Genomic DNA, 16,859 nt, shown 5'->3' with positions numbered 1-16,859 from the left:
GAGCTGTGATATTAGCCAGAGGACTAAAGTCTAATATATTATTACTGGCTTGACAGTGAAGCTATTAGGACTGAGCAATGAATTTACATGGATGGCACACTGTATAAATGATGATGATGATGATGATGATGATGTGGAGCATACTACACAAAATGACACATGCACACACACAGAAATTCATTCATGATTTGCATTGATGATTTATTATTATTGTGCTTTAGGTTTTACGGTCTGTCCTTTGGGCTAAATTGTCTATTGCGTGGTCAGTGTGTGGTTTAGTAGAAATACTTTTAACTCTGGTTCAGAAAGTAACTTTGCTCACTGGATCATTAAATCAGCCGTGACGAGCGGCCCTTTCTTCCTCGTCTTTACGGCGTGCATTTTAACCGGTGAGTTTGTTTTAATTGCGTGTGCCCACGTGTACCGGGTACACTGACCTCCTCGGCTCGTGCCCCACTCTTGTGGTCATTATCGAGGTCACATCTTGATCAGCAGCGCTTCTGCTGCCTGTCTGCCTTTTCCCATGTTTTATCCGTTTGAATAACAGCCCCTGCTCGGTGATCATCTCCATTCGGTTCTGAGCGCATCACCGTAATAATTAGATCTATTTTTCTTTCCATTCTGTGCTGCTGCTGTGATTGGTTTCACAAATGCACGAGTAAGAAAAAGAACCTTGTCAGCAGCAGCAATAAATAAATAAATAAATAAAAAATTCAGTACGAAGGCGACTCTTGTGCTCACCGTCACCTTGTAAGCTTTGTCTGAGAACTTGTATTGTATGGTACAAACTCGTTCTACATGATGAATCGTCTTTATTCTGCTCTATGTGGAGCTTTTACAATTTTTCAGGGATTTTACGATACATATTTTTCTGTTACATGCATTTTTTCTTCCATGCAACAATTTTACGAGGGTTTTCTCTGTAGTATCTCTGTCTGTCTCTTGAGAAGGGAATGAGAAGCTAAAACACACACAGGTTATTTAGTTCCTGTACAAGTCAAGACCTGACATTTGTGGCATTCACATTGATTTGTGGCTCATTTCCAGTGCAACTGAACTCGTACCACCACCTACAGGAAGTCATGGGTTTGGTAGCACTGTGTACTTCCTGCTCCACATCATGGCCTTCACATTACAAATGAATTGATAAACATTGGCTATGGAGAGTGTTTAGCCGAAACTCCCCTCAGGTAGGGGCAGTTAAAGATCTGTGTCAGGGGTAGGTGATAGTATTTTATAATAGTCACATGGTTACAAATGGACCTGCATTAAGTACACATCCATCCTATTTTATTAACAATAAATATTTGCAATATTTAGATTAAATAATTAGACTATAATTATTATAATTATATAATAATTACGGGGGCACGGTGGCTTAGTGGTTAGCACGTTTGCCTCACACCTCCAGGGTTGGGGGTTCGATTCCCACCTCCACCTTGTGTGTGTGGAGTTTGCATGTTCTCCCCGTGCCTCGGGGGTTTCCTCCGGGTACTCCGGTTTCCTCCCCCGGTCCAAAGACATGCATGGTAGGTTGATTGGCATCTCTGGAAAATTGTCCGTAGTGTGTGATTGTGTGAGTGAATGAGAGTGTGTGTGTGTGTGTGTGTGTGTGTGTGTGTGTGCCCTGTGATGGGTTGGCACTCCGTCCAGGGTGTATCCTGCCTTGATGCCCGATGACGCCTGAGATAGGCACAGGCTCCCCGTGACCCGAGGTAGTTCAGATAAGCGGTAGAAGATGAGTGAGTGAATATAATAATTACACCAATAATTAAATTGGTGTAAATACGAGTCTCTGACACTCTATATAAAGCAAACCAGTTTAGTTTTTTCCAAATCAACAACAAACAAGAACAGAATAATGATGAGTGGCGTAATGTCACTGTGAACAAAATAAAAACAGACAGCGATGTGTGTGACAACGAATGATTCATCTTTCATGCCACAAGCGCACGAGAAGCACTCAGCTGGAGCATCTGATAAGATCACAGCTTTCAGTATCTCATTCAGAAACTGATCCTCTTTCTCTAAACCAGTCTTTATTCCCCTAATAATTAGCAAACTGTATATTGTGTTACTATTTGACCTTGTTGTTTTATAATCAACCATGAAATGGCTTGTAAAAGGAAGAAAAAAAAGGGAAGCTTTGAGTAGTCAGTCCCCAAACAGCTGCAGACTTTACAAGCACTTTTCACAGGTCATGATTGATGCGACGAGAAGCAAGATGGAGCCGATAATGGGCTGCCAAATGACCGCTCCGTATGAGATTAGTCTTCTCCGACAGCTGAAATGCAGTCGCAATGGCAAGTGAGTGAGAGGAAAACTTCATGGGGTGTTTTTATATTGTGTGTGTTTAATATTGTAAGATGTTTGTGTGTGTGAGTGTATTGTGATGCTAAAAACTCTTCCCAGGTAGGATTAATATTACATATGCATTTATATTCATTCCTTTGATAGAAGGTAGACTTTTTTTTTCAAGTCCAAAGTGACTCATGGATTTACTGAATTCACTTTTTTTTTTTTTTTTAATTTTTTTATTAATAGTTTGCCTATTTTTATAACCAGATTGTAACTTAATATAATTCGAATTCTTTGTATATTTTTGTCGATTGCATATTGGAAAATGATTTCTATATTTTGTGTATTTATATACTGTGTATCTTCATCTTCTACCGCTTATCCGAACTACCTCGGGTCACGGGGCGTCATCGGGCATCAAGGCAGGATACACCCTGGACGGAGTGCCAACCCATCACAGGGCACACACACACACTCTCATTCACTCACACACTCACACACTACGGACAATTTTCCAGAGATGCCAATCAACCTACCATGCATGTCTTTGGACCGGGGGAGGAAACCGGAGTACCCGGAGGAAACCCCCGAGGCACGGGGAGAACATGCAAACTCCACACACACAAGGTGGAGGTGGGAATCGAACCCCCAACCCTGGAGGTGTGAGGAGAACGTGCTAACCACTAAGACGCCGTGACCCCTATACTCTGTATATGTTGTATATTTTTTATATAAAGGATTTTTTTATGTTTCTGTAATTGTATATATATATATATATATATATATATATATATATATATATATATATATATATAATAAGAAAATTTCTCTTACAGAATGTGCTTTAAACTTTTTAGTCGGTTTAAAATCAGTGTGATGTTTCACTGCCTTACATCATCCCACATGCCCTGATTATACTCTGAGCAAGTTGAGACAAAGGACAAAATGGTCGCACATGAAATAGACAAAATGAAGCATTTTGAAAAGGTCTTTACTATTTGTCCGTGTAGCCAACTGTATCACACGAAACCTGCAGCTTCTCCAACTAACTCTAACCCAAACACACACTGAAAATTTAGATGCCAATCAGCCTACAATGCAAGTCCTGGGACTGGTAAAAGAAACTGGAGTGCACAATGGAAACCCCCCCAAAACACGGGGAGAACGTGCAAACTGAACAAGTAACTGAACCCTCATCACCACTGGTATAAAGGAACTGTGCTAAATACAACACCTTATAAGAAAATGGGATCTAAGTGTGAAGTACACGTGTACGGTGTGTACAGGTTAGACGACGTCTTATATTTAGTCAAAGAGTGTAAAAGACACTCACCAGGGTATTAGTGACAAATAGAAATGAAGAGATCAGTCATTTGCTGGCAGAAGAACAAGAGTCTGGTGACATCAGAATGAAACTTCTTGGCCTTGGCACCAAACACAACATTGCTAATCACCCTGTTAGTACATTGTCTGTGTGGTGAAACATGGTGGTGGTACAGTAGCATCATGCTGAGAATTACACCTTTGCCCGTTTATTACCTTGCTAATTACTCAAAGCGCTGTAGCTAGCTAGCAACAGCATGACTAGCTAGTAGTATACAATGGTATAAAAGATACGTTACTGAGACACGTAATTCTTTCCTGGTGTCTTGGAATCAATTGCATGGCTCGCTACAGTAGTAGTGTACAATGCCCTAAACTGTGGCACTTGACTTACAGGTTTAGAAAGCTGTAAATGTTGGTTAAATAGTAACATTCTACACGAACAACCAAAACCTTTCTAAGTGTTGATAAAGCGTTAGGGATTTTTACTGCAGCGGAAAACTTAAGCAAATGTAAACATTTGATGATGATGATGATGATGATGTTTCTTTAGTCGTGATTCTATTGGATTTGTTTTATTTCTCATCCTCAGGCCCTAAATTGAAAATTCTGAAAATTAGTTTTCTTTCTATTCATCCTTGGCAGGTGTCCTTCTTCCTGTTCATCATCTTTGTGGTGTACACCATGCTGCCGTTCTCCATGAGGGACGCCATCATCGCCAGCGTTCTCACCTGCTCGTCTCACACCGTCGTCCTCAGCGTGTGTCTGTCGGCCATCAGCGAGCGCCCGGAGGAGCTGGTGTGGCAGGTCAGTGCCGTCCACCCTCTCTGAGTGTGTGTGTGTGTGTGTGTGTGTGATCGAGAAAGTGAGCGAGTAACTGGACGTTATACAGTGATGACCTTCCAAATACTGCTGGTCAAAACTGTAGTGTAAATATTCTCAGGAAAGGAAAATTTCCTTTGCAGTTATTTTTGGTGAATAAATGATGAAATCAGGTTCAAAATAAAACGAGTCGACTTCATCTCATGCCCCTTATTCATGCGCAAGGTTTGGACAAGATATTAAAACGAGGCCTTCAAAAATTGCCAGAAGCTCTACACAGGTCACAAGCCGAAAAAGTCGGCATTACTCATAATCTAGAGTTATTTAAACACGTCCTCTAAATGTCGTAATAACAATAGCACTGATTGTACTTCGCCCTCATATCTGTCGCTGTTGGGAGAAATAATTGATTCTCCGCTATTCTCTTCAGCTTCTACAAAAAAGTCTGTCACCTTCTCCCCTCCTCCATTTTTTTCCTTTGTCTCTCTGTTTTGATCATCACAAGTGCAGGAGTGCAGGAGTGCAGGGTGTCTGAGGAAAACTTCAGCTCTGACAGCTGGAATGCCTCGAGCGCGCTGTGGCAAACGACAGCCAGCCAACAAACCGAAGGAAACGGCGAGTCTAATAAAGCAGTATGCAGAGAATGAATATTAATGCACTTTCACATGGCGCATTTCTAGGAATCCACGATGGGTTTAAATATATAAAGCTCACTCCATGCAAATCCTGCATATAAATTAGGTTCTGCTTTCTTCTTTATTTATTCATTTTTTTCATAACCAAAATGTTGTCTGAAATGAACTTTGAAATAAAGACACATGTATATGGGATACACAGGTCTGTGTCAAAGAGGAAGCATTGTTTTTATTATTATTATTATTATTAATGTCCTTCCTTTGGTCAGATACAGTCCGACAATTGTGTATTGATTAGAAGGTTGTTGTCCTCAGAGACCACATGGAGTTGGTGTCTTTCTTCACTCCTGTGCTCCACAAGTGTGTGGTTGTGCCCGTGATGGGTCGCTGGGTCCCTGTGGCACTGTTTAGGATAAATGGTACCATGGAAGGATCATTACATTTTAAGTGTGATGATACAGGACTGTTTGTAAAATAGACTTTACTAGTAAATTATATTGCCATGGCTTAAAGTTTGGGTTTTTCCGGAAATATTGGATTTTATTCATGTTGGGTTACAGTGTTGTAAATCTCTCTTTCTCTTTCTTTTCTCTACTGCTTTACTTGCCTAAAGCTAGCATTTAGTCTTCACCACAGATTGTGCTGAAACCGTGTAAAAGCTTCCATGGTCAGTGGTTAGCAAAGACACAGTCTCGTATTTCGACAGAGGTTCCAGTCGAGAACCGGTCTCTGTTTCACATCGGCCCACAGAGGTGATAAGAGCCTGGAGCCGACAGAAGCACTTTTAATTGATTTCCATTTTACTGCAATGACAGGAAATAAAACCTCAATTCCTTGCTTTAATTCTTTAGAGACAAGAAGCTCATAGCACTGAACAGCTTTAAAACGCTTTATAAATAAACTCTTACGTGCTTTGATTATTTTTCCCCTCCCAGCACGGCCGCAGATCGAGGCGCTGGAGTGCTCTGTATCGAAAATCCCACGTTTTCATTTTAAACATCCATAAAAATTTGATTATTTATTGTGGACTAAATGTTTTCCCAAGTGTTACTCTTTTATGTAGTTATGCATTTAAAATCAACCTCAAATAGCGTTTGATATTTACCTTTTTCATTGAGTATATTTACAACCTGAGACCTTTTGGTGCTGGATTTGATATACAGGATGTTTATTTGCTGTGCATTTTATTTTACGGATCTTGACCGTGTTTAAAAAAATACTATGCGATAAAGATGACGTCTGGTTCTTTTAGCCTTCCCCAAGGGAAGCCACGCTACCGTGGGTTGTGTTGGTGTTAGCGCCTGCTGGCTAACAGGTTTGTGGCTCTGCAGGCTGCCAGCGTGGAGTCGATTTCAGGCACAGACCTGCCAGCGTCGCGGCACATGCCAACTTCTCCACTCACGATTCCATGCATATGTGTAAACTCTATTGTTGCTTTGCCCTGTGGATGGATAGTCAACTCCTAGCAAAGAAAAATTCCTCGATTGGTTCTGTTTTAATTCTGAGAGCAGATCTGGAAAGATACCCGAGTTGCATTGTTCCAGCTCAGCTCTGGGATCTCTGTTCATTTCCTGACTGGATTATTTAAAATTTCTAACCATGATATATCTGTAACTCTAGACAGAAATGTGCATTATTTTTCCAGCATTATTCCATGTGTACAGATATAATGACCATGATTTAGTAGCTCATGCTTTTAGCAATCAGTGTTCAGAATTCATGACTGGTCCATATCATAAAAATAATCTGGATAAGTGCTGGATCAAGTACTATTTTATAAGATGCAAAAAAAAAAAAAAAAAGGAATCTGGAGGCCGTGCTGTTAAATTAAAACAAATTTTGTCGTATGTACAATTTGGGCTATTTATGTTCTCGCGACCTGAGAGGTAATTCACTTAACAGCTTGTTAAATTAACAGCTGTGTAACTTTTATTTATTGTCTGTACCACTGGATGGACATCGCGGCACATGGTGGGAGACTGGGAACACCCTGGATGGTCTGCACACTACAGACAATTAAGTGATGCCAATCAGCTGACAACGCATGACTTTGGACCCGTGGAGGAAACCGGAGAACCCAGAGGAAACCTCTGAAGCACAGGGAGAACATGAACTTTCCTTGACGTAACATTTGGACTTACTCTGATTCCAGCCCGTTGTGAGCAGTGCTACTGTGTTTTATGGATGGACGTCTAGTCATTGTGTTAAAAAATAACTAAATAAATACTGGACACGGTGGCTTAGTGGTTAGCACGTTCGCTTCACACCTCCAGGGTTGGGGGTTCGATTCCCGCCTCCATCTTGTGTGTGTGGAGTTTGCATGTTCTCCCCGTGCCTCGGGGGTTTCCTCTGGGTACTCCGGTTTCCTTCCCCGGTCCAAAGACATGCATGGTAGGTTGATTGGCATCTCTGGAAAATTGTCTGTAGTGTGTGATTGTGTGAGTGTGTGTGTGTGTGTGTGTGCCCTGTGATGGGTTGGCACTCCGTTCAGGGTGTATCCTGCCTTGATGCCCGATGACGCCTGAGATAGGCACAGGCTCCACATGACCCGAGGTAGTTCGGATAAGCGGTAGAAGATGAATGAATGAATGAATAAATAAATACTGCTCTTTTGTCTTCAGTATTGTGGTGCTCATCTTCAGAACATGATGTTTATTGCTCGAGGTCGATCGCGTACAGAGCGTCACGTAATCCAGAAGATAAACGCTAAACGTACAGTCACGTAAAAGATAAACGTACAGTCAAGTAATCCAGAAGATAAACGCTCTACTGCAACCGGACCTGAGTGAACACTGCATCACAGTAGGTGTAATTAATGAATCCTCTCAATTTCTCTCTCTCTCTCTCTCTCTCTCTCTCTCTCTCTCTGTTTCTCTGGGACTCTAAATCTATGGACTGTTTTCCAACCTTAAAATGAGTCACATTCATATTGGTTGTGAAACAGCTTTAAAGTGAGCCAGAAGCTGCATTAGAGGAGTAAACAGTGGAACAGCATCGTGCTCCGATCGTCTGACATCACTGCTGCTGTGCGAGGTGTGATCTCAAGTTAGCGTACACACACACACACACACACACACACACACACACACACACACACACACACACACACACACACCACTAAAATAGCATCTGATGAATTGTGGGTTTCGAGACATTCAGTCTGTCAGCATGAATATGTGCAATTCCGGCTATTTTTATAACTGTACTGATGAGACGTCACTTTGTAGTTGTTGTTTTTTTAACAAGTCTGTTGTATGTATAGTTGTGTACTGTGACCACATCCATAAAGAAATGATATAAATAAATAAATAAATAAATAACCTTTTTGGCTTATAAGCATGACCACTGTACAGTTGTTCAAGACTTTATACAGAGTTTGTGTGTATAGTGAAGGTCCAGTGCTGCTTATTCCACATCCTGCTTCAGCTTCTTCACCAGAAATACATTTCTCCATCTTTATACCAGCGGTAATTTGTTCGACTTTTCTTGTCAAGGTTTTTTTAAAAGTGCAGCATGTTTTTTGGTTACAGTGAAAGGACATTGCTGTGCTGAGCACATACCGAAACCCAACATGCTGTCCTTTGTGAACAGACTCAGGTGGTGGAGTTACGGGACTCTGTTCGAGCTCTGATGTAAACGTCGGTATCTTTAATCATGTTCATGTTGTACTCAAACACACATACTGTACAATCTCACAGCTTTAAATGTGCAGAAGAATATTTTGGCTTAATATTATTCTATTCTAGTGTCCTGAATGACCCTATGTGGACTTTGTATGTGTATGAAATGTAAAAAGTCGTCAAATGGAAAGCTAAGGATTTATTATTAACCTGAGGAATAAGAAGTTTCCCAGTAGATGGTCAAACATACCGTACATAACATGACAACGTGAACGCGTCCAAAATTCCACACCCAGTTTTTTTGGGTTAAATAATTGCATCATCCAGGTAGCTGAAGTGCACTTCATTTTATTTGTCTAGCACGTTTAACAACTGAATAGTTTCAAAGCAGCTTTACAGAAGTACAGAATAAAATGCTAAAGTTTAAAATAAAATAGTAACTGATGTCTAACATCGATCTCTAATGATCAAGACTGATGTGACGGTGGTGAGGAAAATCTCCCTGAGATGATATGAGGCAGAAACCTTGAGAGGAACCAGACTCAGAAGTGAACCTCATCCTCATCTTACCTCATGTTACCTCATGTCAATGTAAATAATGTCATTTCTACACCAGTTTATAGTCCATGAGCTCCTGAGGAACTAACAGGTCAGAGTCATTTCTGAGCTCATTACAGACTTAACATTAATTCCTTCCTGCTGATGTCTTCAGATGTTCACTGATGTTCTATCCACAGTTCTGACAGTTCTATCCACAGTAATCCCATAGGTCATGGGTTCTTCTTCTTCTTCTTCTTCTTCTAAATGTAAACCTACTAAAACTATTTATATTACACAGTGTCATAGTGCATAAGTATGTGATTTGGGACACAACCTCAGAATAATACGTATTGATAGAATTGAAGAAACATCTAAAATAAGATCAGACCCCCTGGCTATGCGTCACAGACCCCTGGGTTCCCAGAACATGGTAGAGGGTGACCTCTTCGTTCCACCTGATCACCTTTGATTAGATTTCCATGTCCAGATTAGGCTTGTAATCGTATTTTCCAGCACCACAAATGTGATCAGGCGTGTTTTTTTCCCGGGTCAGATCCCACCTGTCCTGTGTGAGGAGACGTTTTATCTGTCGGCGTTCATTCAAGCTGATTCTTAATAATTTGTTGTTTTTCTCCGCTTCACCCTGTAATCTGTATTCGCTGATTGTCCCTGAATGTGCTGCATGTTTTACTAAAGTATAACTCAAATATCAGGCCAGTGTTTAGTCCTGTTAGTCTAACATCATAAGGTAAGGTAAGGTAAACTTTTATTGTCCCCAGTAGGGAAATTTGTCTTGGGCCATCACCCATGTTGTAATCATACAGTACACACATTAGACAGATACAATTCACAAGATATTGAATACATAAAATAGCAACTATGTCCTTCCTAAAATAAAATAAATCCTCTCACCTTCCACGTGTCCAATTACTTTTGATTCCGGCGTTGAGGCGTCTCACGGTGAACTCCCGAGTCCTCTCATGCTCATGGCCAATTTTGCGATTCGAGGTGAAGTTAACAGCCTTCAAGGCTCGAGCGCTACAAGCCTCCACGGGAATCCATGAAGTCGACTCTCAAGCGCGGAATCCTGCTCGACAACGGCAAATTGTTGTGGAAGTTCCGAGGTTAGAGAGATTTAAAGAATAAAGTATAACACTGGTAGATATGAACAAGAGTAAAAAGGTTTCACAGTTTATTGTGCTCAGCTGCGCAGCAGGACCCAACACTCCACATGTAGCGTGAGGGATGAAAAGCCAAGATCATTGATTACATCACGGTTTTATAGACAGAACTCAAGAAAACAGAAGATATGTAAAAGCAAAACATCATCAATCATTGGCTCAAAATTACCTCATGCATCTCCTGAGCAAGCTAATCTGACCAGGCCAAGGTCTTCTAGAGGACCTGTTGGACATTGTTTATGGACAACTCGTCCCCAGTCCCTTGTCATAATCTTAACAAAACCTACTGATGACGATGTCAGTCTCTGGTCATGACGCACACAGGGTACAAGCATAGAAGGACAAAGTTTTATGAACATCTTAAGATTAGAAATTTCCACCACACTATTTACGTAACAACTTTACCGACACTCGGATAAAAGAGTTTTTGAATCTATTTAATCTGCAGCGAGGAACTCTGAACCTCCTGCCAGAAGACAACAACTCATACTCCATATTCAAAACATGGGAAAGATCACAGACAATCCTCTCAGCGTGTCTTACAGTTTCATGTTCGTACATAGTTTACAATGGTGTCAATTCTTTCACTCCTATAATTTTGCAAGCAGTGTGTATCATTCGTGTCATCTTTGATCTCGATTGCACAGATAGATTCCCAAACCATACTATGATACAGTACCTGATTAAACTCTCAGTTACTGCCTGGTAAAAGATGACCATAAATTTTTGGTCAACCCCATGGACTCTCAGACGACGTACTGTAAAAAATGCAATCTTTGAGGAATCTTACTACAGAGATTATCCACATGTATCTGCCATGTTAGTGAGTCATCAAAAAAGACACCAAGGTATTTGTATGATGAGACCTGTACTACATTTTGATTGTGGATGCTCAGTGGCCTGTGATCACCCAGTCCTCTAGGATCAAACACCATTTCCTTTGTCTTACCTACATTTAAAGCTACTGTAGGTGGTTGTTATCACACCAGTTCTCAAAACCTCTAATCAGGTTTAGAGAAAGATGACAAAAAATAAACAGCAAAACAAAAGCATTGGATATTTCATTGTTTTCTCAGTACACAAACTGGATGTCAGGGTTCACCAGCTCAACTCTGTGATGATGGACGTTAGTAGTCAGGTTTAATCATTGTTTTTTTCCAATGTAAATGCGACTGAGATGGTTTGATGGTTCCAGGGTTGGGGGTTGGATTCCTGCGTCCACCCTGCATGTTCTCCTGGTGCTTTGGGGGTTTCTTCTGGGTTCTCCAGTTATCTCACCCAGTCCAAAAACATGCATTGTAGACTGATCACTAAATTGTCTGCAGCGTGTGAATGTGTGTATTTAAAATGAACCGTATCTTCAGCCATGACGACTCTTGGAGTAAAGTTTAAGCGTTCGTTGTTGTATTGATGGACATATGGTATGGAGGAAGGTTTGGTGCTGCTGCTGGGAAAGTCAAGCAGGAGATAAGACCAGATTACTTCATCATTAAGGACTTGTGATGCATCACATTGCTCAGCTCAGTCGTTTAGTTTAATTATCAAGGGATTGATCGATATTGGATTAGATTTTGTGCAGATGATATTGTTGGATTGTTGTCTTGTATTCACCTTTTTTTTTTAAAGGAACAGAAGTTGAAACCCGTGTCCTACAACAGGGCCCTGATTATCCTAATGTTCTGTCATTTTGTGTGGTCAGACTAGAAAAAGAGCGAAAAAGAAAGACGTGGACTTGTATAAATGGTACAGGAAATAATTCGCTAGTGAAATATTTGTTAGCATCTGTGATTAAAAAAAAAAAAAGATTGTCCATGCTTATAAACATAATGAACTACGTTTGTATTTATGTTCATTCATTCATTCATTCATTCATCTTCTACCGCTTATCCGAACTACCTCGGGTCACGGGGAGCCTGTGCCTATCTCAGGCGTCATCGGGCATCAAGGCAGGATACACCCTGGACGGAGTGCCAACCTATCGCAGGGCACACACACACACACACACACACACACTCTCATTCACACACTAGGGACAATTTTCCAGAGATGCCAATCAACCTACCATGCATGTCTTTGGACCGGGGGAGGAAACCAGAGTACCCGGAGGAAACCCCCGAGGCACGGGGAGAACATGCAAACTCCACACACACAAGGTGGAGGCGGGAATCGAACCCCCAACCCTGGAGGTGTGAGGAGAACGTGCTAATCACTAAGCCACCGTGACCCCCCCTACTTTTCATACAACAGCATTTTATTTTTGTCTTTGAAGATCAATCAGAAGTAAAAAGATAAAAGGCTACATCATGGTCACATGACCCCCGACTTCACCACCACTGAGCTTGCTACAGCTCCACTGAATGAGTAGGAAGACTATAATCATACTGACAATGAAGTAGATGTGGAAGAGTTTTTCTGTTTGGAATGAAGACGTTTAACATCCTAGACTCCCTCTGTCTTTTTTTTTAGACTCGGAAAAACTTAAAAAAATACTGATCTGACTACTGATGTATTTTATATGCCATAGAACAAAACGTGCAAAGATCTTGGGCTCGTGTTAACCACAGATACTCGTTTCCTTACAGCAGTCTATTGTGCAGCACAAACCTATTGTGCCTTTACAAAGCATCAGGCCGATGTTCATTCGTAAGGTTTCACGTTTTGAAACACCACCAGCTTTCACTGGAACACCTTTAAGCTTGACAATGGAGGAGGAAATGTGATTTCAGTGATTTTCAGTGATCGTGTAATGGCTGCAGTTCCAGATGTCTGCTTTGAGTGATCCAGAAACTGCTGGAACTTTACAGTCTTAATACTTAGACCAAATGGTGTGGAAAAAAGAAAAGAAAAGAAAAAAAACATCCGGTGAGCCACAAAGCTGTGTGTGGAAATGCCTTGTTGATGAGAGACCACAAAGGCCAGACTGTGTCTGAGTCAGTAACTCAAATAAAGTCAGCACTCTTTACAACCACGGTGAGCAGAAAAGCAAGTGATGAAAAGCGGAATAATTTTCATTTCACAGTAAACCTTCTGAACGGTGGCTTAGTGGTTAGCACGTTCACCTCACACCTCCAGGGTTGGGGGTTCGATTCCCACCTCCACCTTGTGTGTGTGGAGTTTGCATGTTCTCCCCGTGCCTCGGGGGTTTCCTCCGGGTACTCCGGTTTCCTCCCCCGGTCCAAAGACATGCATGGTAGGTTGATTGGCATCTCTGGAAAATTGTTCGTAGTGTGTGATTGCGTGAGTGAATGAGAGTGTGTGTGTGTGTGCCCTGTGATGGGTTGGCACTCCGTCCAGGGTGTATCCTGCCTTGATGCCCGATGACGCCTGAGATAGGCACAGGCTCCCCGTGACCCGAGGTAGTTCGGATAAGTGGTAGAAGATGAGTGAGTGAGTGAGAGTAAACCTTATTTGAAAACATATGTATTTTTTCTTCTCTCAGCCTTCTATCACCTGCAGATCCTCATTCAGCAAAAAGCAAGCAAGACAGTTCCATGTGTCCTAACCTGCATCCATCACTCCATCACTTTCTCTCTCTCAGACCCGCCATGCATAATTTGACACAAACACCTGTTACCTCTCTCTCTCTCGCACCAGGAGTCCCTGCATCATGTGCGGTAGCTTTGGGTGCTAATTAATTATCCGGGCTCTGATGCTACACGTGTGTTTAATAATCCCTGTCTATGTGGGAGTTAGTAACAGCTGTCAGCTCAGACCACTCTAAACCTACAGGGTGTATGGGGGATTATTAATGTGCTCTTTACAGTCTGTGATGAACATCACACCCAAAGTGCTCTCTGGAGTAATCAAGGAAGTGAGATATTTGCATATATTTTTATGCATGTGTTTGTGCACAGATGTTCTCTCTCATGTTTATTTAACAAAAAAAATATATATTTTCCTCCAAGTAGAAATTTTTCAGCAAAAGCATTTTAATGTGCGGTTCCAAACCTGGTAGCACCATCATGTCCACAGTGTCAGTATCAGTGACTTCTGGTCTTCATGGTTATATAATAGATGCCATATCTGATTTGCTCAGATATGTTATTGGAAAAGTTTGGGGACAGAAACTATAAACTAAATCTAAGACAAATAATAAACTGAAGAAAAAAAAAACAATATACTGTTGGGTTCAGGGTGGGTTCAGTAACTCTGATTGGTCTCTGCCTGCAACCATCAGCCCGTCGTTGATTAATTCTCTAGAACGACATCACACCTCAATCCACAAAGTTCTATTCCTTAATGAAGCCACGTTTGCTCATACAGCAAATAAATCAAGGTGTTCATGTTACTGGTTGCCATAGTAACGACATTAATCAGTGGGTGATGCAGCTAGCAATTCTTGATGCTGCAACATACTTGATGGATTTTTGGTGTTTGTGTCTCAGCAGTAATTCAGCAGCATATACAGTATATGCATCATATTTTATGAGACGAAGGAGAAGCAGCTCGTGCTCTTCGTTACCGATCACGTACTGTCCACACTTCTGTTGGAGTCGCTGCACCAAAACGCTCCATATTTGCACAAAGTTGAACTTTTCTCAACATTTTCAGCAAGATCACCAGTCGCTGTTTTACTTTAGACAAAGCTCTGCAAATGACTGAGGGCACAAAATAAATATCGCTGTCTGGCCTTAATCAAGTTGACTTTCTTTGACGTTCCACACTAGATTAATCGATCAGGGGTTGAACCATATATCCACAGCCAATGTGCATATATCAGGTCATTAAAAAACATCTATAGCACTTTCTATGAAGTATTTTCATTCTGAAGCTCACTATACATAACAACACTTTACCTTGAAGTACATTAACATACATTAAATTAGAAAAATAACAAACATTTTTCTATTCAATATTGCTTCCTTTCCCATGAGCTTTGCTTTGCTGTAGTCAATATGAGTTGTTGTTTTTCTGGTTGCTGTAGAAACTTGTTTGCTGGGCAACAAAAAATAAATAAATAAATAAAATAAAATTATATATATATATATATATATATATATATATATATATATATATATATATATATATATATATATATATATAATTTATTTTATTTTTTATTTTTCTTTTGTTGCCCAGCAATATTCATTGCTATATATATATATATATATATATATATATATATATATATATATATATATATATATATATATATATATAGTGGGGGGGGGCACGTTTGCCTCACACCTCCAGGGTTGGGGGGTTGATTCCCGCCTCCACCTTGTGTGTGTGGAGGTTTGCATGTTCTCCCCGTGCCTCAGGGGTTTCCTCCGGGTACTCCGGTTTCCTCCCCCGGTCCAAAGACATGCATGGTAGGTTGATTGGCATCTCTGGAAAATTGTCCGTAGTGTGTGATTGCGTGAGTGAATGAGAGTGTGTGTGTGTGCCCTGTGATGGGTTGGCACTCCGTCCAGGGTGTATCCTGTCTTGATGCCCGATGACGCCTGAGATAGGCACAGGCTCCCCGTGACCCGAGGTAGTTCGGATAAGTGGTAGAAAATGAATGAATGAATGAATGAATGAATGAATATATAGCAGGGCTGTCACTAAATCCACAGCAGGGACTTATTTTTTTTTACCCCTGCACATGAACATAAATAACAAGGCATTCTGTGAAAAAAATAGGAAATTAGAAGAAAGAAATTAAGCTTTGGATCACAGCTTTGAAAAGAAAAGTGATGGAAGAATTTCTGCCCAAAAATATAAAGTATTTTTCTCAGTCACTTTAAGAATGCCTGAAAATGAACAGAATTTCTAAACAAAATTTAATGTATATATTAAAATGCAAGGACCAAGTTCTATCATCTGAAGACAATCAGCCAACATTAGTCCATAATATATTTATACACACTTATACAAGGACAGTCTATTAAATCTACAGAGCTACACGGTTCCCTCAAGAATATTAGCATATGCAGAGCACTAACATTATATACAACTTTAAATCCTTTCTATATAAAGATCAATTATTATTCTTTACTGTTTCTTGGACTCCTGTCTGTAAAGCTTGAGGAGACACAAGCTCATGAAGGTCATGTTAGTGTGTTACTATATATTTCTACCACTTTGTTTGGTCTTCATTAGCATGTTCTAGTGTTCTGAACTTTCTCTTCATCGTTGTTTGTGCTCAATGGTAATTTATCAGTAGGAGAGTCTCAGCAACCTTGACCTTTTGTTGCATCCGTGCACCAAACGACCTTTTAACTCATTAATCATGAAAGGATTAGTTACACACCTCCCAAATCATTCGGTGGGAGCCATAAGGGTGCATTAGTAAATTAGACAATGATATGGTTAAGTATTTCAGACAGACAGACAGACAGACAGACAGATAGATAGATAGATAGATAGATAGATAGATAGATAGATAGATAGATAGATAGATAGATAGATACATAGAACATGTGAACAGTCAGTTTTCAAAGCTGATGTGATGGAAG

General features: G+C 40.6%; 1 protein-coding gene across 1 annotated transcript in view; it reads left to right on the top strand.

Annotated features, from left to right (window-relative positions):
- Positions 1-16,859, top strand: part of adcy2a (adenylate cyclase 2a) — a 109,932-nt gene that overhangs the window by 56,993 nt on the left and 36,080 nt on the right. Inside the window, exon 3 of the mRNA XM_060871259.1 lies at positions 4,267-4,428. Coding sequence (XP_060727242.1) covers positions 4,267-4,428 — 162 coding nt within the window. The remainder of the gene's footprint in view (positions 1-4,266; positions 4,429-16,859) is intronic.

Source organism: Tachysurus vachellii, chromosome 5, assembly GCF_030014155.1.
Source record: "Tachysurus vachellii isolate PV-2020 chromosome 5, HZAU_Pvac_v1, whole genome shotgun sequence".
Taxonomy (NCBI): Eukaryota; Metazoa; Chordata; class Actinopteri; order Siluriformes; family Bagridae; genus Tachysurus; species Tachysurus vachellii.
The sequence above is the reverse complement of the archived record's forward strand: the minus strand, read 5'-3'. Positions and strand labels throughout refer to the sequence as shown.